Genomic DNA, 27,966 nt, shown 5'->3' on the forward strand with positions numbered 1-27,966 from the left:
ATTCTACCACCTCCCCCCTTCTCTCTCCCCCTTCGCCCTCATTCTACCCCCTCTCTCCTTCTCTCTCTCCCTCCCTTCTACCCCCTCCCTCCTTCTCTCTCCCCCCCTTCTCCCTCATTCTACCCCCTCTCTCCTTCTCTCTCTCCCTCCCTTCTACCCCCTCCCTCCTTCTCTCTCCCTCCATTCTCCCTCATTCTACCCCCTCCCTCCTTCTCGCTCCCCCTCATTCTCTCCCTTCCCTTCTTCTCTCTCTCCCGCACGCCTTCTCTCTCTACACAGCATCACTTTCTACCTGGCAGTGGGCTTGACCGCTCTGTCCTTTGTGATAGAGAGGAAGGAGGGGCTAATGGAAAGGTGCTGGGTCTCAGGTAAGAGGTCAAAGTTCACAGAGTGGGTAACAAAATGGTACCCTATTCCCTATTTAGTGCTTACATTTTGACCTGGTCCAAGCGTCCCAAACAGCACCTATAGAGGGCTTGCAAGGACGTCACAAATCACCTAGCAACCCCCATGTTGGAAGACCAAACTGAAGGCTGAGGAAGTCATCCAATCATCCACTTGGCTGGCTGCGTTTTGTTACCACCGGAAACTTTGGGAAGATGTCCCATTATTTCGTTTTTTTCTAAGGACTCAGAAAACGGAGTCAGTGGGATAACCTATTCAAGTAAGTAAATATATGTTGAAAGTGATAAAAAAAAACAATGTATTATTAACTAGCTAGCTTGCTACAGAAAGATAGTGTGCAGGCTAACTCAAATTCGCTGCTAACGTAATGTTCGCTAGTTACCTAACTTTACATACTGTCTACTGTAGCTAGCTAGGTGAATTAACTATTACCAGTTTGCTAGCTTCATATTAGCTAGTTAGTTATCTTGATGTATTTATCGTTGTAACTCAAATGCATGTGTAGCTAGTTAACTAGCTAACAGCCATGGAAGAGGGTGAAAGGATTAGCTCGTAGTTCCAGCTGTCAGAGAACAGAGAGCAGGCTACTCTAGATAGGGGGGGTACATTTGTGGAAGGACATTATGAAACTATTCTCTAGTTCCAGTCCCTAGTGAGATACTGAGGACAGAGAGATAGAGCAACATAATATTCAGGGCTGTCTAACTTGAGTATAATGCTGCCTGTTTCTTTTCGATGTCTGTCCTCAGATACAGAGTGCTGTGAAACCCTGTCTGGAGATGAAGAGGTCCCAATTAATGTCCCAAGAGAATATACCATGGATTATATATTAGTACATTTTTGTGAAGAAAAATACAGTTTAAAAGTCACACAATGTATAAACACATTACAACTGGAGCGGGCCAACTGTACTGGGTGTGCCGGCTTCTGTTCCAGCCCTGCACTAACACACCTGATTCAATGTATAAACACATTACAACTGGAGCGGGCCAACCATACTGGGTGTGCATGCTTCTGTTCCAGCCCTGCACTAACACACCTGATTCAATGTATCAAACCTAACAGAAGTCTGTTCCCCCAGTAGATCAGTGAAGTGATGTTGGACACCTCTGGTATTGACATTTTCTTTTGTTCACCTGAAATTGTTTTAGTAATAATGGCATACGTGTTACTAAAATGTCTAACCTTTTACCTAGGAGTTAGCTTACACTTTGACAGTGTTGATTTTTGCAGTTAAGTGTTAATGTAACTATTATTCAAGATGAATTGGTGTTGATGTTGATTAATCACAGATCACAATCCTGCAATAAAGAGGGGAATCTGTCTCTAATTTGTCTGTTTCGGTGTTCTATTCTCAAATGAACATTACCTCTCCAATTTGTTTTATTTAATTGTCACTATTTTTTCAGGATATCGGCCATGTGAACCCATTTTGCAGCTGATAATGGCATGCAGCCACAGGCCTACAGCAGTGGTTCCCAACTCCAACCCTCCAATTCCCCACAACAGCCCAACTCCAGTTCCCCACAACAGCCCAACTCCAGTCCTCCCAACAGCCCAACTCCAGTCCTCCAGTTCCCCACAACATCCCAACTCCAGTCCTCCAGTTCCCCACAACAGCCCAACTCCAGTCCTCCAGTTCCCCCAACTCCAGTCCTCCAGTTCCCCCAACTCCAGTCCTCCAGTTCCCCCAACAGCCCAACTCCAGTCCTCCAGTTCTCCACAACAGCCCAACTCCAGTCCTCCAGTTCCCCCAACTCCAGTCCTCCAGTTCCCCCAACAGCCCAACTCCAGTCCTCCAGTTCCCCACAACAGCCCAACTCCAGTCCTCCAGTTCCCCCAACTCCAGTCCTCCAGTTCCCCCAACTCCAGTCCTCCAGTTCCCCCAACTCCAGTCCTCCAGTTCCCCCAACTCCAGTCCTCCAATTCCCCCAACTCCAGTCCTCCAATTCCCCCAACTCCAGTCCTCCAGTTCCCCCAACTCCAGTCCTCCAGTTCCCCCAACTCCAGTCCTCCAGTTCCCCCAACTCCAGTCCTCCAGTTCCCCCAACTCCAGTCCTCCAGTTCCCCCAACTCCAGTTCCCCCAACTCCAACCCTCCAGTTCCCCCAACAGCCCAACTCCAGTCCTCCAGTTCCCCCAACAGCCCAACTCCAGTCCTCCAGTTCCCCCATCTCCAGTCCTCCAGTTCCCCCAACTCCCACCCTCCAGTTCCCCCAACTCCAACCCTCCATTTCCCCCAACAGCCCAACTCCAGTCCTCCAGTTCCCCCATCTCCAACTCTCCAGTTCCCTCAACTCCAACCCTCCAGTTCCCCCAACAGCCCAACTCCAGTCCTCCAGTTCCCCCAACAGCCCAACTCCAGTCCTCCAGTTCCTCCAACCCTCCATTTCCCCCAACAGCCCAACTCCAGTCCTCCAGTTCCCCCATCTCCAACTCTCCAGTTCCCTCAACTCCAACCCTCCAGTTCCCCCAACAGCCCAACTCCAGTCCTCCAGTTCCCCCAACTCCAACCCTCCAGTTCCCCCAACAGCCCAACTCCAGTCCTCCAGTTTCCACAACAGCACACATTGTTGTAGCCCCAGACAAACAAACCTGATTCAACTCAGAGGGCCTGATGATTAGTTGACAAGTTGAATCAGGTGTTTGTCCAGAGTTACAATAAAACTGTACTGTTGGGAGGGGGTACTCGAGGACCGGCGTTGGGAACCACTGGCCAATAGCATGATGGCATTAGTCTTATGGGCATTTGCAATGCAGCCCTTGACATTATGCTGCTGAAGCTTAACTCACACACTGTTGCCATACTATTCAGCTGTAGACTATGTATATGAAGCTAATCATTATACTAGATGTTGTACATGCTTTGTGCTGACATGACATTTTTGGATGCAAATCTAACCCTCGTAATCTAGGTGGTGAAATGTATGAAAGCAGGAGATTAGATCTGTATCTTAAAACGTACACACAACTATACTGAGCAAAAACATAAAAGCAACATGTTTCATGAAATAATAGATCCCAGAAATGTTCCATAGTTTATCGCTCTCAAATGTTGTGCACAAATTTGTTCACGTCCCATTAGTGAGCATTTCTCCTTTGCCAAGATAATTCATCCACCTGACAGGTGTGGCATATCAAGAAGCTGATTAAACAGCACGATCATGACACAGGTGCACCTTGTGCTGGGGACAATAAAAGGCCACTCAAATGTGCAGTTTTGTCACACATCACAATGCCACAGATGTCTCAAGTTCTGCAGGAATGTCCACCAGAGCTGTTGCCAGAGAATTTAACGTTAATTTCCAACTGGCCTCACAACCGTAGACCACGTGTAACCACGCCAACCCAGAACCTCCACATTCTGCTTCTTCACCTGTGTCTGAGACCAGCCACCCGCTGATGAAATTGAGGGGTATTTCTGTCTGTAATAAAGCTCTTTAGTGGGGGAAAAATCATTCCGATTGGCTGGGCCTGGATTCCCAGGCCCACCCATGGCTGTGCCTCTGCCCAGTGATGTGAAATCCATAGATTAGGGCCTAATGAATTTATTTAAATTGACTGGTTTCCTTATATGAACTGTAACTCAGTAAAATCGTATACATTTTTAGCATGTTGAGTTTATATTTTTTGTTCAATATATTTAATTATATTTTTTATTTGTATTATTATTATTTAACTGCATACATTGTTGAGAAGGGCTCATAAACTAGCATATCACAATAGTGTACACCAGCGCATGTGACAAATAAAATGTGATTAGATTTTAATCAGAATGATCCACCATCTCCCCCTAGTGGTCAATACTGGTCAGTACACGGATGATGATCTGAGCCCAGAGTGCACTAGAGGCTTGCAGTTGACGTACAATGCTTAGAAGACTACAGCATGAATTATTCTGACAGCAGCCAAGTGTCTACATGATAACAGTGCCTAAAACTAGTTGATTCATCACCATGGTCATTTTCTGTAGAGTATTTGGCAGAGGAGGGCTACTTTGAAGAATCTCAAATATAAAATATATTTTGATTTGTGTAACACTTTTCTGGTTACTACATGATTCCATGTGTTATTTAGTAGTTTTGATGTCTTCAAAAAAATCACCATGGGCCCCACATTATGAAAAAATAAATACATTGCTTCTCCTCTTCCTATCCTCTGTCTCTATTCCTCCTTCTCTCTCTCTCTCTCTCTCTCTCTCTCTCTCCCCCTCTATCTCTCTCTCTCTTTCTCTCTCTTTCTCTCTCCCCCCTCTCTCTTTACAATATAAAAAATAAAAATGAGAATCAAAATTGTCAACGGGACAACAGTAACAACAATAACCAAGGGTTAAAATAACCATACATTCAACAATAACAATAAGCATACAGTAGAGGACATGTGCAGGTTGGTTGGTCTGTCAGACACTGTCCCTCAACTTATGGCAGGCAGCAATGTAGTGTGCTGCCAACCCAGAGCTCTCTGCGTCCTCCCCCAACAGGACGGGCAGTCTATCCTCATCAGAGAGGTCTTTGAAACCTTGAATAAGGGTTTTAAATTTGGGGAAATGACACTCTCTAATTGTTTATATTTTTTATATTTTGTCAGGAACCATGGTCAAATATTTAGCCACAGTGTACCCTCTCTCTCTCCCTCTCTCTCTCCCTCTCCCTCTCCCTCTCCCTCCCCAAGGTGTGAGTTCAATGGAGACCGTGCTGGCGTATCTCATCTCCCAGCTGATTATCATCAGTGTCCAGATAATTCTACTACTGATCTTAATGCTGCTTGTCTTTAAGGTAACACACACACACACACACACACACACAGGTCTCTGTATTGTGACAATAGAAAGAGCCAGACCCTTATGTAACAGACACTATATCATTGAATAACATGACATGCTCTTTCACCTTCCTCTCTCTTGTTACCATCCCTCCTTTTCTGTCTTTCTCACTTTTTACTGTCTCCTCCTCCAATCCCTGTCCTCTCTCTCTCCGTCCTTCTCCCCCTCCTCCAACTCTCGCTTTCCTTCCCCTCTCTCTTCCTCTTTCTCCCCCTCCTCCGCCTCCCTCCTTCCCTCCAGATCCCTAATGAGGGGAACCTGGTGTTGGTTATAGCTCTGATCGTGCTGCAGGGTATAACAGGCACTTCCTTTGGTCTGGTCATCTCATCCGCCATCGATGACGAACAGAACGCCACCCAAGCTGCCCTTGGTATCTTCTACCCCAACCTCATCGTCAGTGGTACGTCCCACATACTGTCTTCTACCCCAATCTCATCGTCAGTGGTACGTCACACACACTGTCTTTTACCTCAACCTCATCGTCAGTGGTACGTCCCACACACTGTCTTCTACCCCAACCTCATCGTCAGTGGTACGTCACACACACTGTCTTTTACCTCAACCTCATCGTCAGTGGTACGTCCCACACTCACACACGGACGCACATACACACGCTAGCACACAGAGACACACACACACACACACACACACACACACACACACACACTGTCTTTTACCTCAACCTCATCGTCAGTGGTACGTCACACACTCACACACGAACGCACAAACACACGCTAGCACACAGAGACACACACACACACTGTCTTTTACCTCAATAGTCAGTAGTACGTTTTAGGGGGTTTGATTTCCATAACTGTGCCAAACTACAATAGTGTCTTCCATGTTCTCTCAATATCAAATCAAATCAATTTATAAAGCCCTTCGTACATCAGCTGATATCTCAAAGTGCTGTACAGAAACCCAGCCTAAAACCCCAAACAGCAAGCAATGCAGGTGTAGAAGCACGGTGGCTAGGAAAAACTCCCTAGAAAAGCCAAAACCTAGGAAGAAACCTAGAGAGGAACCAGGCTATGAGAGGTGGCCAGTCCTCTTCTGGCTGTGCCGGGTGGAGATTATAACAGAACATGGCCAAGATGTTCAAATGTTCATAAATGACCAGCATGGTCCAATAATAATAATCACAGGCAGAACAGTTGAACCTGGAGCAGCAGCACTGCCAGGTGGACTGGGGACAGCAAGGAGTCATCATGTCAGGTAGTCCTGAGGCAATTCAATAAAGTTGAATTAAATCCTATTCAGTTCAGTTTATTTACTCTTTCTGAAAATAACACTTTCTTGGAAGAAAATCCATGTTGCCAAAGCAGATCAGTTTAGGACCTGTCTCTGTCTTCTGAGCCTCACAAAGAAGAACAGCACACACACACACATCTCACTCTCTCTTTCTCTAAGACAGTCTCTTTCCTCCTCTCTCTACAGGTATAATCTGGCCTGTGGAGTGTATCCCCTATCCACTACGTTACATCAGTCTGGCCCTGCCCCAGACCTACGCTTCTGAAGCCCTACGATGCATCATGTACAGAGGTAACACACACACACACAGACACACACACACAGACACACACACAGACGCACACACACAAATATAAATACCGTACATGAACTCAGCAACAACAACAAAAAGTCCTCTCACTGTCAACTGCATTTATTTTCAGCAAACTTAACATGTGTAAATATTTGTAGGAACATAACAAGATTCAACAACTGAGACATAAACTGAACAAGTTCCCCAGACATGTGACTAACAGAAATGGAATAATGTGTCCCTGAACAAAGGATGGGGGTCAAAATCAAAAGTAACAGTCAGTATCTGGTGTGGCCACCAGCTGCATTAAGTACTGCAGTGCATCTCCTCCCCGTAGACTGCACCAGATTTGCCAGTTCTTGCTGTGAGATGTTACCCCACTCTTCCACCAATGCACCTGCAAGTTCCCAGACATTTCTGGGGGGAATGGCCCTAGCCCTCACCCACCGATCAAACAGGTCCCAGATGTGCTCAATGGGATTCAGATCCGGGCTCTTCGATGGCCATGGCAGAGCACTGACATTCCTGTCTTGCAGGAAATCACACAGAACGAGCAGTATGGCTGGTGACATTGTCATGCTGCAGGGTCATGTCAGGATGAGCCTGCAGGAAGGGAACCACATGAGGGAGGAGGATGTCTTTCCTGTAACGCATAGCGTTGAGATTGCCTGCAACGACAACAAGCTCAGTCCGATGGTGCTATGACACACCTCACCAGACCATGACAAACTCTCCACCTTCAAATCGATCCCGCTCCAGAGTGCAGGCCTCGGTGTAACACTAATTCCTTCGATGATAAACGCAAATCCAACCATCACCCCCGGTGAGACAAAACCGCGACTCGTCAGTGAAGAACACCTTTTGCAAGTCCTGTCTGGTCCAGCGACGGTGGGTTTGTGCCCACAGGAGAGGTGAGGACCTGCCTTACTACAACAGGCCTACAAGCCCTCATTCCAGCCTCTCTCAGCCTATTGCGGACAGTCTGAGCACTGATGGAGGGATTGTGCGTTCCTGGTGTAACTCGGGCAGTTGTTGTTGCCATCCTGTACCTGTCCCGCAGGGGTGATGTTCGGACGTACCGATCCTGTGTAGGTGTTGATAGACGTGGTCTGCCACTGCGAGGACTATCAGCTGTCCGTCCTGTCTCCCTGTAGCGCTGTCTTAGGCGTCTCACAGTACGGACATTGCAATTTATTGTCCTGGCCTCATCTGCAGTCCTCATGCCTCCTTGCAGCATGCCTAAGGCACATTCACGCAGATGAGCAGGGACCCTGGGCATCTTTCTTTGGTGTTTTTCAGAGTCAGTAGAAAGGCCTCTTTAGTGTCCTAAGTTTTGTGACCTTAATTGCCTACCGTCTGTAAGCTGTTAGTGTCTTAACAACCGACGAGCATGGGAAACAGTGTTCAAACCCTTTACAATGAAAATCTGTGAAGTTATTTGTAATTTTACGAATTATCTTTGAAAGACAAGGTCCTGAAAAATAAACTTTTCTTTTTTTGCTGAGTTTACACACACACACACACACACACACACATACACACATACACACATACACACACACACACACATACACACACACACACACACACACACGCACAACATAGTCCCGAGCTCACAGTGGAGGAGAGATATCCTGCTCTCTCTCAGTCTGTCTGTCTGTCTCATCTTCATATCACAGTACAAACACACACACACAAACTCTCTCTCCCACACACACACAGAGAGAGAGAAAGACACCATCTTACCTTGTCTCTCCCTCAGGCTGGGGTCTCTCCAGGATGATAGTGTGGCGAGGCTTTGTTGTCACCCTGGGCTGGAACACTTTCTTCGTCATCCTGGCCATCGTCATCCTCAAGTTGAGGATGTGAGACACCTGCCCAGGGAAGATGTGTGCTTATGTAGTGTATGTGAGTGTGTGAGGGTTTTGTGTGGGAGTGTCAATGTGGTGTGTGTATATATAGTCTAGGGTGTGTGTATATATAGTCTAGTGGGTGTGTGTATATGGTGTGTGTATATAGTCTAGTGAGTGTGTGTAGGGTCAGTGCAGATAGGGTATCTTTCCCCCTCAGTCACGTTAGTTTGGCTACTCAACCTACCTATTTGTCACTCACAAACCAATCAAAATGCCTGAAATGTGCGTCTGGACACTGCACCCGCCCACTCAGGTGTTACGAGTGTTATCACCGTCAGAAGAGTGATCATCGTCTGAGGACTGTTATTATGGACAATAACATGAATGGGTGTGATACGTTTACAGCAGGATTCTACTGTATAAGTCTGTAATGTTAGTGTGTTTTCCCGATACTGCTTTGCATATTGTTGATAGTTAATTGCCATTATTGCATTGGTTGCACAGGTGTTTATGGAGGAGATTTGTTGTACTGGTAACACAAGGCGGGAATTGTTAAAAGTTAAGAGGGGTCTTTTTTGTCAAAGCAGCTGTCAGAGTTATGCGTAGCCTCATTAGACGGACTTTCAAACGCACAACTAGGTTGCCTGGCAACTCAAACTGAATCATTCCGCTGCTCGATGTTCGCTACATACTTCGTTGCGCAGAAGGAACTAACGTCCGTGGGCGTGGCGTAGCTTTTGTCCAGAGAAAGGATTTTGGCCCATATGTCATGTCTTTCTAGAATGCCCTTTTAAGAAATATTCATTGGGAAAATGTTCGGTCTCTTTCTCAGAAGTTTATTTTAACTAATAATATTAAATAAGTTTAATATAAATGAATCCACAAGTGCTGCCCTACTAAACATGATCTTGAAGTTTTTTTAAATACATTGATGTTTCTTGTACCTTCTGTAATGACCAACATTACCTTCTGTAATGACAAACATCACCTTCTGTAATGATCAACATTACCTTCTATAATGACCAACATTACCTTCTGAAATGACCAGCATTACCAACATTACCTTCTGTGATGACCAACATTGCCAACATTACCTTCTGTAATGACCGACATGACCAACATTACCTTCTGTAATGACCGACATTACCACCATTACCTTCTGTAATGACCGACATTACCACCATTACCTTCTGTAGTGGCCGGCATTACCTTCTGTAATGACCAACATTACCTTCTGTGGTGACCAACATTGCCTTCTGTAATGACCAACATTACCTTCTGTAATGACAAACATTACCTTCTGTAATGGCCAACATTGCCTTATATAATGACAAACATTACCTTCTGTAATGACAAACATTACCTTCTGTGATGATCAACATTACCTTCTGTGATGACCAACATTACCTTCTGTAATGACCTACCTTCTGTAATGACCAACATTACCTTCTGTAATGACCTACCTTCTGTAATGATCAACATGCCTTTCTGTAATGACCAACATGACCTTCTGTAATGACCAACATTACCTTATGTGATGACCAACATTACCTTATGTGATGACCAACATTACCTTATGTGATGACCAACATTATCTTCTGTAATGACCTACCTTCTGTAATGACCAACATCACCTTCTGTAATGACCAACATTACCTTCTGTAATGGCCAACATTACCTTCTGTAATGACCAACATTACCTTCGGTAATGACCAACATTACCTTCTGTAATGACACACGTTACCTTCTGTAATGACCAACGTTACCTTCTGTAATGACAAACATTACCTTCTGTAATGAGAAACATTACCTTCTGTGATGATCAACATTACCTTCTGTAATGACAAACATTACCTTTTGTAATGACAAACATTACCTTCTGTGATGATCAACTTTACCTTCTTTAATGACCTACCTTCTGTAATGACCAACATCACCTTCTGTAATGACCAACATTACCTTCTGTAATGGCCAACATTACCTTCTGTAATGACCAACATTACCTTCTGTAATGATCAACATTACCTTCTGTAATGACACACGTTACCTTCTGTAATGACCACCGTTACCTTCTGTAATGACAAACATTACCTTTTGTAATGACAAACATTACCTTCTGTAATGACAAACATTACCTTCTGTAATGACAAACATTACCTTCTGTGATGATCAACATTACCTTATTTAATGACCAACATTACCTTTTGTAATGACCTACCTTCTGTAATGACCAACATTACCTTCTGTAATGACCAACTTTACCTTCTGTAATGATCAACATCACCTTCTGTAATGACCAACATTACCTTCTGTAATGACCAACATTACCTTCTGTAATGACCTACCTTCTGTAATGACCAACATTACCTTCTGTAATGACCAACTTTACCTTCTGTAATGACCAACATTACCTTCTGTAATGACCAACATTACCTTCTGTAATGGCCAACATTACCTTCTGTAATGACTAACATTACCTTCTGTAATGATCAGCATTACCTTCTGTAATGACATACCTTCTGTAATGACCAACATTACCTCCTGTAATGACCAATAGGAGACTGCTTCACATTTAGTTTGGTATTGCTCTTATACCAGGAAGCTGTGGCAAGATATCTGGAGATTGTTTTTGATCATAAACATTTTCCCTTTTACTTGAAAATGTGATATTTGGTTTTAAAAGTATAGCAAATTATTTCTTCTTAAATCAACCTCATTGGTATGTTATCTCAATTCCATATTCATAAATGTAAATGACAAAAACCTCTTTACTATTTTTGGAATGAAATTGAACAATAAATAAAGAACATTTCTTCTTCTGATAACAAAAACCACCAAAAGGTTGAATGTAGTAATAAGGTGTTGACATAATGTATGGGCTGCATTACCCTGACTGTTGTTATGTTTAGATACTCTGTTGTGTACTCTGTTTGTTATGTTTGGATACTCTGTTGTGTACTCTGTTTGCCATGTTTGGATACTCTGTTGTGTACTCTGTTTGTTATGTTTGGATACTCTGTTGTGTACTCTGTTTGTTATGTTTAGATACTCTGTTGTGTACTCTGTTTGCCATGTTTGGATACTCTGTTGTGTACTCTGTTTGTTATGTTTAGATACTCTGTTGTGTACTCTGTTATGTTTATATACTCTGTTGTGTACTCTGTTTGTTATGTTTATATACTCTGTTGTGTACTCTGTTTTATGTTTATATACTCTGTTGTGTACTCTGTTTGTTATGTTTAGATACTCTGTTGTGTACTCTGTTTGTTATGTTTAGATACTCTGTTGTGTACTCTGTTTGTTATGTTTAGATACTCTGTTGTGCACTCTGTTTGTTATGTTTAGATACTCTGTTGTGTACTCTGTTTGTTTTTCTATATTGGTATTTTTTTTAACAATAAAATTAAAAAGACAACTAGGCATATCAGACTACAAATAAGCAGTTTGTTGTCCTGGCAACTGGGAAGAAGTGGAATAATATATGAAGCATGGAGAATAACAGTAATGTTATTAGTAATGTTATGTGGTTTAGTGTAGGTTGGAGCCAGAAATGTGGACTAGAGCCTGGATTTGGACCTATTTAAAATATTGTTCATTGAGATACGTTAAATAAACACAAAAAAATATTATTTTTTTTGGAGGAAGCTAAACACTTACACAACCAAAAGTATGTGGACATCTGCTCATCGAACATCTCATTCCACCCAATAGTTACAGGGAAGATTAATGAGCCAATTGGAAGCTGGGGATGATTAGGTGTCCATGATGGTATGAGGGCCAGATGGGGAATTTAGCCAGGACACCAGGGTTAACACCCCTACTCTTACAATAAATGCCATTGAAACTTTATTGACCAATTTGTTAGACCAGAGGAAAGAGCGCCTCCTACTGGCCCTCCGACACCACTTCCAGCAGCATCTGGTCTCCCATCCAGGGACTGACCCTGCTTCAGAGGCAAACAGCAGTGGGACACAGGGTGGCATGCTGCTGGCCTCTGCTGCACAACAGTGAGTAAACAAACAGCAGTGGGATACAGGGTGGCATGCTGCTGGCCTCTGCTGCACAACAGTGAGTAAACAAACAGCAGTGGGATACAGGGTGGCATGCTGCTGGCCTCTGCTGCACAACAGTGAGTAAACAAACAGCAGTGGGATACAGGGTGACATGCTGCTGGCCTCTGCTGCACAACAGTGAGTAAACAAACAGCAGTGGGCTACAGGGTGGCATGCTGCTGGCCTCTGCTGCACAACAGTGAGTAAACAAACAGCAGTGGGCTACAGGGTGGCATGCTGCTGGCCTCTGCTGCACAACAGTGAGTAAACAAACAGCAGTGGGATACAGGGTGGCATGCTGCTGGCCTCTGCTGCACAACAGTGAGTAAACAAACAGAAGTGGGCTACAGGGTGACATGCTGCTGGCCTCTGCTGCACAACAGTGAGTAAACAAACAGCAGTGGGCTACAGGGTGACATGCTGCTGGCCTCTGCTGCACAACAGTGAGTAAACAAACAGCAGTGGGACACAGGGTGACATGCTGCTGGCCTCATGTGACTGGGGACGACCGGTAAGCTTCATAATGAAACAGTGTGACAGTTGAAGTGAACAACTTGATCTTCTTCCTCTCCTAATGTATTGCACAAGTGGACTGCAGGTATTTACTTAAAAAGTAGATACAAATATTCAAATGTTTTCAAATAAACTTCAAATAAATAGTTACGATGGTATTAAAAAACAAAACATCCCGTGGCTTTTTCCAGATACCCCGGTATACGGTACACCCGAGCCTACTTTTTCCAGATACCCCGGTATACGGTACACCGCCCGAGCTTACTTTTTCCAGATACCCCGGTATACGGTACACTGCCGAGCCTACTTTTTCCAGATACCCCGGTATACGGTACACCGCCCGAGCCTACTTTTTCCAGATACCCCGGTATACGGTACACCACCCGAGCCTACTTTTTCCAGATACCCCGGTATACGGTACACCACCCGAGCCTACTTGGCACCTGAAAGTGCACCTCAATAGGCTAAAGAGGATCCTCTTTCCATTGGCTCGGTGCAGCAAGCTCTTCCCTTGGTTGCCTTGCCTACGTGAACACCGTGACAGATGCGCGTCAGTCGGCGCTGTACATGGCTGCTCAGAATGGACACCTGGATGTGGTCCAACTCCTCCTTGAAACAGACGCTGGCTGACCCCCAACAAGCCAGCTGACGGCATCTCTATGTCCTGTCCTCTATACTCAGGTAACACACACACAACAGAAGGACTTCGTCGACCTTCTTAGAAGTTTTACACCAAATGTTATTGGATGGTCTGTGTAGCTGTAGACGCTGGACACACAGAGATGGTTGAGTTGCTAGTTCGGGAAGGGGGAGAGGTCAACGGAACATACACAAGACACTGTGGCTCCAAGAGATCCTGCCTTCATCAGGCTGCTCTTAAGGTAAACAGACATACACACACACCACACACATACAGAACAGATATGGTTCTACATTCTGACCTGTTGTGAATCAGAGATGCAGTATATCCTCAAACACAGGGGCATACCCAGACCAGAGCAGCCAAGCGGGAGCCTCTCCAGACCAGAGCAGCCGAGCGGGAGCCTCTCCAGACCAGAGCAGCCGAGCGGCAGCCTCTCCAGACCAGAGCAGCCGAGCGGCAGCCTCTCCAGACCAGAGCAGCCGAATGGGAGCATTCTCACTGGAGAGGAGTTATGTGGACTGTTGTGTGAGGGCCTCAGTCAGTTGTTCTACACCTCCTACTGGCTCCCCCTGCTACTGCAGGCAGGACTGGAGCCCTCCCTACAGCTGCATCCAGCATCTAACATGGAAAAAACACATTTACTTGCTTATGGTATCCATCGTGCCTGTTTCCTTTACTTGTGAGACGTTTGGTGGCAATGGAGGCCACTCCTGGATTTACAGCTGCAGAAGGCTTGGTTAGAGGGGCAGTAGCCCTGTGAAGGCTTTGTTACAGGGCATAGGGGTAGCCACGTGAAGGCTAATTGTAAGGGCAGCTGTAGCCCTGTGAAGGCTAGGCTGGAGGTGCAGGGGTAGCCCTGTGAAGGCTAGGTTGGAGGGGCAGGGGTAGCCCTGTGAAGGTTAGGTTGGAGGGGCAGGGGTAGCCCTGTGAAGGCTAGGTTGGAGGGGCAGGGGTAGCCCTGTGAAGTTTAGGTTGGAGGGGCAAGGGTAGCCCTGTGAAGGTTAGGTTGGAGGGGCAGGGGTAGCCCTGTGAAGGCTAGGTTGGAGGGGCAGGGGTAGCCCTGTGAAGTTTAGGTTGGAGGGGCAAGGGTAGCCCTGTGAAGGTTAGGTTGGAGGGGCAGGGGTAGCCCTGTGAAGGTTAGGTTGGAGGGGCAGGGGTAGCCCTGTGAAGGTTAGGTCGGAGGGGCAGGGGTAGCCCTGTGAAGGTTAGGTTGGAGGGGCAGGGGTAGCCCTGTGAAGGTTAGGTCGGAGGGGCAGGGGTAGCCCTGTGGAGGTTAGGTCGGAGGGGCAGGGGTAGCCCTGTGAAGGCTAGGTAACACACAATAACATTTACACATTACATTTTTGTCATTCAGCAGATGCTATTTAGAGTGACATATTTTAATTCCAAAGTGTGTGTGTCCTCTCTCTCTATCTCTATCTAGAGTGTGTGGCCTCTCTCATCTCTGCAGGCCGTGCGGGTCAGGGAAGAGTTGGGTTCAGTGGTTCTGATGCAGACCGATGTGGTGCAGCAGCTTCCTCTTCCCTCCCTACTGAAGACACACCTCCGGTTGAGAGACATCCACCACCTTCACATGAAGTCCCCGTCACACAGAGGGGCGGTTTAGACAGGCATGACCAAAAATGATATAGGGGATGCACACGTTTTCTTTTTTGTTACTCCCATTGGAAAAAGTATTGTCTCATCTGAAATTTTCAGACACATAATCTTAATTAATTTGGCCTAAGGCACTTTTCTGTTGATATTATGTAAATGAATTGGCTCTGTTTTGTGTGGTCAGATGTTACTGAACATGTTTATACATGTTTGTATGATTGCCTGTATTGTTTGCATTTGATGCTTGCTAATAAAATATAGTATTGGTCTGTTTTCAGACACCTTTCCTAGTTCCCTTTCCTTCACCGCCAGTAGATGGAGATAGTAGCCTATTGATTTTAGTGAGGCCATCTGCTGGGGAGCTGAGGCTGGATGCATCTCCCGCCAACCGACGACCATGGCCTCTGAGGCAGCAGCCGCGGATGATGCTGCGACGACAGGAGGACCGCCCGAATGCACCGAGATGGAGGAGCAGGTATGCAACGTTTGTAAGCCGGCAAAGCTGGATACATGGGGGCATTATTTAGTGAGGTGTTTTATGGAAGATCTGACAATGCAATACGGCTAACGCTGTTATGTATATGCTGAAATAACTCCATAGACAATTAGCATTTCAGAAAAAAGCACCATAGGCCCAGTAAATAGAGACATCCTTAGGATGTGGGAAAAGATAGTGATGGAATAAAAGGAGACGCGTGTTTGAATTCCGTTCCTGTGGGCATAAAAATTGAATTTCTGGTGCAGAGTGGAAGTGCACTGCGGCGTTTATAAAAGAAGCATTGATTTGAAATGACATGAAAACCTAGCAGCTGTCTATACCGGCATGTAGCCAACCGATGTATAAAAATAGCCAGGCACCAACACGCATCACAGGTCATGCATGCATGACGCTTTCGCTGCCGAATTCATGGTCAATTGTAGGATAAATGCGCTAGTTGGGCGAACCGACAGAGTCCGACATGCTCCGTTTTGGACGTGCTGTGAAGCGGAAGTTGGCAGGCTCTCTGTAAGGTAGTTTTTGTCTACAATATGATTGGAGAACGAAAGCTTGTTCTATATTCTGTATCGGATTGTGATGATAGCAGACGGGCTAAATTAGCTTTGGATAAATGCACTGCTGATTCACGAAAGAGCGAACCGGCACCAGTTGGAATGTTATTGCGCCTATAAATGAATTAGCTGTTACAGTTACAACAGAATATATGGCTGCTCCGTTTATTACGATGGAGTCCCGCTGCCATATATAGGCTACCTAAACGGAAGAAAATCATAGGAAGGTGTCGTGGTAGGAGTGTCGCGGTTTGTTTTTGTAGTTTATAATTTGTCTCGCTAATTCTCTGTTAATGTAATTTAGTAGTAGAATAACAGGTGCATGTATTCCAGAGAGAGACTTCTCCCTTCTCGAAACCCAACCTGCTCTACCACGTTGCAATATAACCTACCTACACCGTTGGCTAGGCAGACACACACAGACTACAGTGCAGGTGGCTACATTGTTGCTCTTCATCCCCAGTAGGCTACTAAACGTCTCCTTGAGGAGAAGGACTATTTCAGGTGAGTCCCTGTCACAATGTTGGACAAGCCCTCTTTCAAAGATTAGGTAGGTTAAACGTATCAGTGGGTATCTGATATAATAACGACAAATCGGTGTGACACCCGTCGTTAGCATCAAATGTAGCCTACCTAGCTTCCAATTTATTTTCTTAATTTAAAGTAATCTGGTGAACACAGTAGTTTACTTCAACATCTTGTTGGATGGCTCAAATGATACTTTTTAAAACCTTTTTCTTATTTTTATGGAGCTTTAAACTTGAACTGGAGTCTTTAATCTGTTAATATCAAGTATTTCAGATCATTTGCGGTCTGCAATTTGATGAATAAAAACGTTGAACTTCGAGCAGAAAGAATAGAACCATGGACAAATTCCCTTACAGTGAATTAATACGTCTGTCTGTGTAGATGGGCTTTATAATGTCTCACTTATCAATATCCTATATTACAACGTTATTACAGCACAACAATGTCCTGGCTATTACTATCATAACAATAGTACCGGTCTGTACATATGCTGCCATGTGGAATTGTGTCAAAGAAGGTGACCTTGATCAAATGAGTCAGATTACGGAGTGGTTTCCCTCTAATCTCGTCACGGTGGAATAAAAGATGCTGGATTATGTGAGGGAGAACGGGGAAGCCAACACAGAGAAAGGGAGACAAACAAGGGAAGCCAACATAGAGAAAGGGAGACAAACAGGGGAAGCCAACACAGAGAAAGGGAGACAAACAAGGGAAGCCAACACAGAGAAAGGGAGACAAACAGGGGAAGCCAACACAGAGAAAGGGAGACAAACAAGGGAAGCCAACACAGAGAAAGGGAGCCAAACAAGGGAACCCTGGGAAAGGAGGCAGGGATTAAAGATGATTTTGAACCAGGGTGCGTCCCAAATGGTACCCTATTCCCTATATAGACCACTATATCCCTATGGGCCTTGGTGAAAAGTAGTGCACTACGTAGGGAATAGGGTGCCAGTCTGGGTTGCTCTACGACCTAGATTCAATGCAGGCCAAGTTACAGGCACACCACCACCAGACCTGGGTTCATATTCTGTTTTGAACTCTCTCAAATACTTTGATCGTTTGCTTTAGCCTGCCTGGAGTGCCAGATGGGCAGGGTTTACAGTTCTGGGACTATTCTATCGGTCCCATTAAACCAGGCAAGATCAATCAAGCACAGAGAAAGCATTTGAAATGATTTTCAAATAATATTTCAACACAGATCTGCTACAGGACACAGACACAGATTCACGGCAGCTAGTTGCTGAGGAGATGTCATTTAGTTCACTTTCTGTGGTCCGTAATGAGCAAGTCCTTAGTTGGTCTGCATCCCAAATGACAACCAATGTTCCATATAGTGCACTACTTTTGACCAGGGTCCTATATGGGCTCTGGCCAAAGGAAGTGCACTACGTCTGGAATATGGTGGTGCCCTTTAACTCAGCCTGGTGTGTTTTCCCTGTATGTGCTACTGCGTCTGTTTCTGCAATGAGACCCTTAATGCCATAGGTGGTAGTACCCTTGCCTCGTAACCATTGTCGCCGGTTCACGTCCTGCCCCGGCTGTTCTCCCTCAATTGTTACTCGGGCTGCAACATTCGGGTAACTTTCCCCAAATTCCCAGGTTTTCCTGAAACCCAGGTTGGAGGATTCCTGGATTTCCTGCCTATTCCTTCCTGATTCCATGAATCTTCTAACTGGGGTTTCTGGAAAACCTGGGAATTTTGGGAAAGAAACCCTAATCACAACACTGGGCCATAATGCTGTGAAGGGGGGTGATTGATTTTTTTACTTGTTTTTCTTCTTCCAGTTGGCGGAGGGAAGGATGAAGGCAGATGAGGAAGCTCCTCCCCCCTCCCCGGGGCTGGGGGGTTCGGCGATCCGGTGTCGGGAAGTGTGTCGGTCGTACGGTGAACTCAAAGTCCTGAGTAATCTCAACTTGACCGTGCCACAGGGACAGATGTGAGTAAACCATATTGACACTACAACCTTACACAGTCCTAACCCTAACCGTACACCATGACACTGACCTCAGTAGTGCGTACTGCCCTGTGGGGTATTCAATCAGAAAAGGTTGTCCTGAGTGTCCAGGATAAGTCAAAACACCACTTCACCCTGCAGTAAGACAGAGCATGTTAATATCGCTAATAAATAATGGACTTACATGTTATTAATATGGAATGTTCTTACATGTTATTAATATGGAATGTTCTTACATGTTATTAATATGGAATGTTCTTACATGTTATTAATATGTATTGGTCTTACTTGTTATTAATATGTAATGGTAGGGTGAAGGAGGAGTAGGGTGACAGGGTGGTAAACACCCAGAGAAGGAGGAGTAGGGTGACAGGATGGTAAACACTCAGAGAAGGAGGAGTAGGGTGGTGAACACTCAGCGAAGGAGGAGGAGTAGGGTGGTAAACACTCAGAGAAGGAGGAGTAGGGTGGTAAACACTCAGAGAAGGAGGAGTAGGGTGGTAAACACCCAGAGAAGGAGGAGTAGGGTGGTGAACACCCAGAGAAGGAGGAGTAGGGTGGTAAACACCCAGAGAAGGAGGAGTAGGGTGGTAAACACCCAGAGAAGGAGGAGTAGGGTGGTAAACTCCCAGAGAAGGAGGAGTAGGGTGGTAAACACCCAGAGAAGGAGGAGTAGGGTGGTAAACACTCAGAAAAGGAGGAGTAGGGTGGTGAACACTCAGAGAAGGAGGAGTAGGGTGGTGAACACCCAGAGAAGGAGGAGTAGGGTGGTGAACACTCAGAGAAGGAGGAGTAGGGTGACAGGGTGGTGAACACTCAGAGAAGGAGGAGAAGGGTGGTAAACACTCAGAGAAGGAGGAGTAGGGTGGTGAACACTCAGAGAAGGAGGAGTAGGGTGGTGAACACTCAGAGAAGGAGGAGTAGGGTGACAGGGTGGTAAACACTCAGAGAAGGAGGAGTAGGGTGGTAAACACCCAGAGAAGGAGGAGTAGGGTGGTAAACACTCAGAGAAGGAGGAGTAGGGTGGTGAACACTCAGAGAAGGAGGAGTAGGGTGGTGAACACTCAGAGAAGGAGGAGTAGGGTGGTGAACACTCAGAGAAGGAGGAGTAGGGTGGTGAACACTCAGAGAAGGAGGAGTAGGGTGGTGAACATTCAGAGAAGGAGGAGTAGGGTGGTGAACACTCAGAGAAGGAGGAGTAGGGTGGTAAACACCCAGAGAAGGAGGAGTAGGGTGGTAAACACCCAGAGAAGGAGGAGTAGGGTGGTGAACACTCAGAGAAGGAGGAGTAGGGTGGTGAACACTCAGAGAAGGTGGAGTAGGTTGGTGAACACTCAGAGAAGGAGGAGTAGGGTGACAGGATGGACTGTAGAAAAGAATATAAGAAATAGATTAAGAAAACCCAGTAAAATAAATATCTACAGTATTTAATGAAGAGCCTCTTGTTGATGTTGAAACTATCTTTCTCTTTCCTCTCTTTCTGTAACGGTTTTCTTGAGGTGAAGGAGAGGCGGACCAAAACGCAGCGTGGTGGTTATTCATGGTTCTTTAATATAGACACTATACATGAATAAACTAACAAACCAAGAAATGTGAAAAAACCAAAACAGCCCTATCTGGTACAAACACAGAGACAGGAACAATCACCCACAAACACACAGTGAAACCCAGGCTACCTAAGTATGATTCTCAATCAGAGACAACTAATGACATCTGCCTCTGATTGAGAACCATACTAGGCCGAAACATAGAAATACCCAAATCATAGAAAAACAAACATAGACCGCCCACCCCAACTCACGCCCTGACCATACTAAATAATGACAAAACAAAGGAAATAAAGGTCAGAACGTGACACTTTCTCTCACTCTCTTACTCTTTCTGTCTCTGTCTGTTTTTGTTTCTCTTTCTCTCTTCCTTTTCTTTCTCTCTGTCCCCCCCCCCCCACACACACACACACACACACACACACACACACACACACACACACACACACACACACACACACACAGCCAACTGCTTAATCTGCGTTATTCTGTGAGTTGAGTGGACTTCAAAAGGACAAGAATTTGAGCTGATGAGTTAAAGTTTGTTTACTGAACTCTGCTCGAAGTGAGCTGCATTTCAACAAGCTTGTGTAGTAAAAATTACTAATTCATGTTTGCTCAAAACCCACACACATCATTACAATATTTCCCACCATGCTTTTGCAGGTTGATTTTCTGAATTGCTTGTTTCAATACCTGTTTTTTTAATGTAGCATACACATTTGTTGGTGGATCAGTCTTATGCTACACGAACATAAATAACATAATAGATGTTTCTAAACTAATCCAATCTGTTCGTAGTTGCACCTGTTAATGAGATGGCTGTTCCAGGTAAGATGATTTAGGTAGTCTCAATAATCTTCCCTACACCTGCAGTCATCCTCAATGCAGGTAGCGCATTAATTAAAAGTTCCAGTTGTTGAATATCCTTACTCTGGCTGGATTCCAATGGGAATTACACTTTTCAAGCCAGCATAATATTACTTACAGGCTTGATGTGGCGTGTAAAACAGGAGTTTCAAACAACAGTTTTAGGGTGGAACTTAGCCCTCAATGGATTGGGGTGATTCCCCTCTAATCAGGGACTGGTTTAGACCTGGGACACCAGGTGGGTGATTCCCCTCTAATCAGGGACTGATTTAGACCTGGGACACCAGGTGGGTGATTCCCCTCTAATCAGGGACTGGTTTAGACCTGGGACACCAGGTGGGTGATTCCCCTCTAATCAGGGACTGATTTAGACCTGGGACACCAGGTCCTTGCAATTAATGATCAGGGAGAACAGAAAACCAGCAGGCTCCCGGACCTCGTAGGGTCAGAGTTGAATACCCCTGATCTAAACCTTACATAAAGTAGACAATGCAATTGGGTTCTTGCATATATAAATTACGTTTAACATGGATTCCCACGTGAATCATGCATCAATGTCATTGGAAGTTTTATGTGAGTTATGCTTAAGAGTCAGACCATACTGAGTTATACAGATTACATACTGTACTATCATACTGTCATATCATACTATACTGTCATACTATACTGGCATATCATACTATCATAATATGATATACTATGATATACTATCATACTATACTATCATACTGTACTATCATATCATACTATACTGTCATACTATACTATCATATCATACTATACTATCATATCATATGATACTATCATACTATATACTATAATATCATACTATACTATCATACTGTACTATCAAATCATACTATACTATCATACTATACTATCATACTGTACTATCATATCATACTATACTATCATACTCTACTATCATACTGTACTATCATATCATACTATACTATCATACTATACTATCATACTGTACTATCATATCATACTGTACTATCATATCATGCTATCATACTATACTATCATACTATGATATACTATCATACTATACTATCGTATCATACTATACTATCATACTATACTATCATACTGTACTATCATATCATACTATACTATCATACTATACTATCGTATCATACTATACTATCATACTATACTATCATACTGTACTATCATATCATACTATCATATCAAACTATACTATCGTATCATACTATACTATCATACTATACTATCATACTGTACTATCATATCATACTGTACTATCATATCATGCTATCATACTATACTATCGTATCATACTATACTATCATACTATACTATACTATCATACTATCATATCGCATCATACTATCATACTATACTATCATATCATACTATACTATCATACTATACTATACTATCATACTATCATATCGTATCATACTATCATACTATACTATCATATCATACTATACTATCATACTATACTATACTATCATACTATCATATCGTATCATACTATCATACTATACTATCATACTATACTATACTATCATACTATCATATCGTATCATACTATCATACTATACTATCGTATCATACTATCATACTATACTATCATACTATACTATCGTATCATACTATACTATCATATCATACTATACTATCATATCATACTATACTATCATACTGTAGTAATATGTATGATTTAGTTCAAATGTTCTTCCTGTTATCTTACAGCTACGGCCTGCTGGGTCCGAGTGGGTGTGGGAAGACCACACTGTTGAAATGCATTGTGGGAACACTGAAGATCTCCCGAGGGCACATCAGCGTGTTGGGGAAGCCGCCCGCATTTCCTGGTCACCAGGTCCCTGGGAGGATGGTGGGGTACATGCCACAGGTAAACTGTTAACTTATAGGTACACAACATACCACAGGTAAATAGATTTATGGATGACGCAATCTCTATCGCACTCCACACTGCACTTTCCCACCTGGACAAGAAGAACACCTATGTGAGAATGCTGTTCATAGACTATAGAGCCCTCCAAGCTCATCACTAAGCTCAGGACCCTGGGACTGAACACCTCACTCTGCAACTGGATCCTGGACTTCCTGATGGGCTGCCCCCAGGTGGTGAGGGTAGGTAACAACACATTGATCCTCCACACTGATCCTCAACACGGGGGCCCCTCAGGGGTGCGTGCTTAGTCCCCTCCTGTACTTCCAGTTCACCCACAACTGCGTGTCCGCGCACGACTCCAACACCATCATTAAGTTTGCTGACGACACAACGGTGGTTGGCCTGATCAACGACGACGACGTCAACAAGACAAATGAACTGATAATGGACTACAGGAAACGGAGTGCCGAGCACGCCCCCATCATCGAGAGCTTCAATTTCCTTGGTGTCCACGTCACTAAGTAATTATTATGGTCCACACACACCAACACAGTCATGAAGAAGGTACAACAACTCCTCTCTCCCCTCAGGAGGCTAATAATATTTAGCATGGGCCCTCAGATCCTCAAAAAGTTCTACAGCTGCACCATTGAGAGCATCTTGACTTGTTGCATCACTGCTTGGTATCCGACCTCAAGGCACTACAGAGGGTCCCAGTACTTCACCGGGGCAGAGCTCCCTGCCATCCAGGACCTCTATACCAGGCGATAAATATAAATATTGTAAAATACTCCAGCCACCCATGCCATAGACTGTTCTCTCTGCTACCGCAAGGCAAGCGGTGCCAGATGCACCAAGTCTAGAATAACAGGACCCTGAACAGCTGCTACCCCAAAGCCATAAGACTGCTAGTTAGTTAAATAGTTTTCCAATTGCTACCCGGACAATCTGCATTGACCCTTTTTTCACTAACTATTTTGACTCATCACGTACGCTGCTGCTACTGTTTATTATCTATCCTGTTGCCTAGTCCCTTTACCCATACCTATATGTACATATCTACCTCAATTACCTATCGACTCGATACTGGTAAGCCCGTGTATATAGCCAAGTTATCGTTACTCATTGTGTATTTATTCCTCGTGTTATAATTGTACTTTTTTTCTCTCTGCATTGTAAGTAAGCATTTCACTGTTAGTCTACACCTGTTGTTTACGAAGCATGTGACAAATAAGATTTGATTTGATTTGACAGATGCATTAACCTCAGTTCCAATATGGACTCCTAACCTTTTAGACACTATGGAAGTGTATTGACATATGACTATAAATACCATGACAACATGATATGTCAACATAACATACTGTAGCAAAACACAACATTTTAATTTGTCTCGTAATTTAGTTCTTGTCTATCTTCATTTCAAATGTGTATAGAAAACATTTAGTGTTTTTATCTCTCTCACCTTTGTAATAAATGTGCTGTATAAATAAAGTTTGATTTGATATCAACACAACACATACCGTTACATAACACATACCATGACATAACACATACCATGACATAACACATACCATGACATAACACATACCATGACATAACACATACCATGACATAACACATACCATGACATAACACATACCATGACATAACACATACCATGACACAGCACATACCATTACATAACATTGTGTTTGTCCTTTAGGACCTGGCGTTGTACAATGAGTTTACCATCAGTGACACTCTGACGTTCTTCGGAAGGATCCACGGCCTGTCATCTACGGACACCCAGGCACGCATGGACTTCCTGGTGGACTTCCTGGACCTACCTCAGAAGAGCAAACTAGTCCGAAATCTCAGGTAACACAACCGTGTCAACACAGTGGTGTCAAACATACGAGCCCATTAAATATGGCCCACGGATGGGTTGGATTTATATCATTGTTCATTTATTTGTTTTAATTAGGGGGGAAAACAATCTACACATTAAAATAACAAAAACCAAATGGAAACTATGTATAAATGATAATGTACCTACATCTATAGTCTCTTCACTCTGTCCAGCTGGATAACAGTCATCTATAGTCTCTTCACTCTGTCCAGCTGGATAACAGTCATCTATAGTCTCTTCACTCTGTCCTAACAGTCATCTATAGTCTCTTCACTCTGTCCTAACAATCATCTATAGTCTCTTCACTCTGTCCTAACAGTCATCTATAGTCTCTTCACTCTGTCCTAACAATCATCTATAGTCTCTTCACTCTGTCCAGCTGGATAACAGTCATCTATAGTGTCTTCACTCTGTCCAGCTTGATAACAGTCATCTATAGTCTCTTCACTCTGTCCAGCTGGATAACAGTCATCTATAGTCTCTTCACTCTGTCCAGCTGGATAACAGTCATCTATAGTCTCTAGATAACAGTCATCTATAGTCTCTAGATAACAGTCATCTATAGTCTCTTCACTCTGTCCAGCTGGATAACAGTCATCTATAGTCTCTTCACTCTGTCCAGCTTGATAACAGTCATCTATAGTCTCTTCACTCTGTCCAGCTTGATAACAGTCATTTACAGTCTCTTCCCTCTGTCCAGCTTGATAACAGTCATTTACAGTCTCTTCCCTCTGTCCAGCTTGATAACAGTAATTTATAGTCTCTTCACTCTGTCCAGCTGGATAACAGTCATCTATAGTCTCTTCACTCTGTCCAGCTTGATAACAGTCATCTATAGTCTCTTCACTCTGTCCTAACAGTCATCTATAGTCTCTTCACTCTGTCCTAACAGTCATCTATAGTCTCTTCACTCTGTCCTAACAATCATCTATAGTCTCTTCACTCTGTCCAGCTGGATAACAGTCATCTATAGTCTCTAGATAACAGTCATCTATAGTCTCTAGATAACAGTCATCTATAGTCTCTTCACTCTGTCCAGCTGGATAACAGTCATCTATAGTCTCTACACTCTGTCCAGCTTGATAACAGTCATCTATAGTGTCTTCACTCTGTCCAGCTTGATAACAGTCATCTATAGTCTCTTCACTCTGTCCAGCTGGATAACAGTCATCTATAGTCTCTTCACTCTGTCCAGCTTGATAACAGTCATCTATAGTCTCTTCACTCTGTCCTAACAGTCATCTATAGTCTCTTCACTCTGTCCTAACAGTCATCTATAGCCTCTTCACTCTGTCCAGCTGGATAACAGTCATCTATAGTGTCTTCACTCTGTCCAGCTTGATAACAGTCATCTATAGTCTCTTCACTCTGTCCAGCTGGATAACAGTCATCTATAGTCTCTTCACTCTGTCCAGCTGGATAACAGTCATCTATAGTCTCTAGATAACAGTCATCTATAGTCTCTAGATAACAGTCATCTATAGTCTCTTCACTCTGTCCAGCTGGATAACAGTCATCTATAGTCTCTACACTCTGTCCAGCTTGATAACAGTCATCTATAGTGTCTTCACTCTGTCCAGCTTGATAACAGTCATCTATAGTCTCTTCACTCTGTCCAGCTGGATAACAGTCATCTATAGTCTCTTCACTCTGTCCAGCTTGATAACAGTCATCTATAGTCTCTTCACTCTGTCCAGCTTGATAACAGTCATCTATAGTCTCTTCACTCTGTCCAGCTTGATAACAGTCATCTATAGTCTCTTCACTCTGTCCAGCTGGATAACAGTCATCTATAGTCTCTTCACTCTGTCCAGCTGGATAACAGTCATCTATAGTCTCTAGATAACAGTCATCTATAGTCTCTTCACTCTGTCCAGCTTGATAACAGTCATCTATAGTCTCTAGATAACAGTCATCTATAGTCTCTAGATAACAGTCATCTATAGTCTCTTCACTCTGTCCAGCTGGATAACAGTCATCTATAGTCTCTTCACTCTGTCCAGCTAGATAACAGTCATCTATAGTCTCTAGATAACAGTCATCTATAGTCTCTAGATAACAGTCATCTATAGTCTCTAGATAACAGTCATCTATAGTCTCTAGATAACAGTCATCTATAGTCTCTAGATAACAGTCATCTAAACAGAAGTTATACAGTCGGGTGTATAAAACTCTCCAAAAGCGATGTATAAAGGACTATATATTTTTTAAATGTTGACGTTAAGGAAATATAATACATTTTAAATGCGTCACTCCGGACCTCTGTGAAGAGCGTATGGGGACCTGCAAGATGTTATGGTCCACGTTCATTTGGCGTGGGATAGTTTCCTGTCGCCCATGACGTTCATTTGGCGTGGGGTAGTTTCCTGTCGCCCATGACGTTCATTTGGCGTGGGATAGTTTCCTGTTGTCCATGACGTTCATTTGGCGTGGGGTAGTTTCCTGTCGCCCATGACGTTCATTTGGCGTGGGGTAGTTTCCTGTCGCCCATGACGTTCATTTGGCGTGGGGTAGTTTCCTGTTGTCCATGACGTTCATTTGGCGTGGGGTAGTTTCCTGTTGCCCATGACGTTCATTTGGCGTGGGGTAGTTTCCTGTTGTCCATGACGTTCATTTGGCGTGGGGTAGTTTCCTGTTGCCCATGACGTTCATTTGGCGTGGGGTAGTTTCCTGTTGTCCATGACGTTCATTTGGCGTGGGGTAGTTTCCTGTTGTCCATGACGTTCATTTGGCGTGGGGTAGTTTCCTGTTGCCCATGACGTTCATTTGGCGTGGGATAGTTTCCTGTCGCCCATGACGTTCATTTGGCGT

The 27,966-nt window shown here is 44.0% G+C and overlaps 2 protein-coding genes and 1 pseudogene across 4 annotated transcripts in view; 2 read left to right on the forward strand and 1 right to left on the reverse strand.

Annotated features, from left to right (window-relative positions):
* Window positions 1-9,035, forward strand: part of LOC139381476 (ABC transporter G family member 23-like) — a 32,644-nt gene extending 23,609 nt beyond the window's left edge. The window contains exons 15-19 of the mRNA XM_071125042.1: window positions 280-368; window positions 5,076-5,179; window positions 5,467-5,626; window positions 6,664-6,768; window positions 8,532-9,035. Coding sequence (XP_070981143.1) covers window positions 280-368; window positions 5,076-5,179; window positions 5,467-5,626; window positions 6,664-6,768; window positions 8,532-8,638 — 565 coding nt within the window. The 3' untranslated portion in view covers window positions 8,639-9,035. The remainder of the gene's footprint in view (window positions 1-279; window positions 369-5,075; window positions 5,180-5,466; window positions 5,627-6,663; window positions 6,769-8,531) is intronic.
* On the reverse strand, window positions 7,161-8,048 carry LOC139381475 (uncharacterized; annotated as a pseudogene).
* A 6,786-nt stretch (window positions 9,036-15,821) lies between the features above and the next one.
* Window positions 15,822-27,966, forward strand: part of LOC139381685 (ABC transporter G family member 23-like) — a 56,871-nt gene continuing 44,726 nt past the window's right edge. Inside the window, exons 1-5 of one of the 3 annotated variants that reach the window (XM_071125385.1) lie at window positions 16,339-16,437; window positions 16,940-16,980; window positions 18,790-18,941; window positions 23,102-23,261; window positions 24,970-25,124. In XM_071125385.1, the coding sequence (XP_070981486.1) occupies window positions 18,805-18,941; window positions 23,102-23,261; window positions 24,970-25,124 (452 nt within the window). In that variant the 5' untranslated portion in view covers window positions 16,339-16,437; window positions 16,940-16,980; window positions 18,790-18,804. Of the gene's footprint in view, window positions 15,902-16,335; window positions 16,438-16,939; window positions 16,981-18,789; window positions 18,942-23,101; window positions 23,262-24,969; window positions 25,125-27,966 lie in introns of those variants that run through there. The other 2 variants (XM_071125382.1, XM_071125383.1) reach the window with 2 other exon arrangements.

This window comes from Oncorhynchus clarkii, chromosome 23 (assembly GCF_045791955.1).
Source record: "Oncorhynchus clarkii lewisi isolate Uvic-CL-2024 chromosome 23, UVic_Ocla_1.0, whole genome shotgun sequence".
Classification (NCBI taxonomy): domain Eukaryota; kingdom Metazoa; phylum Chordata; class Actinopteri; order Salmoniformes; family Salmonidae; genus Oncorhynchus; species Oncorhynchus clarkii.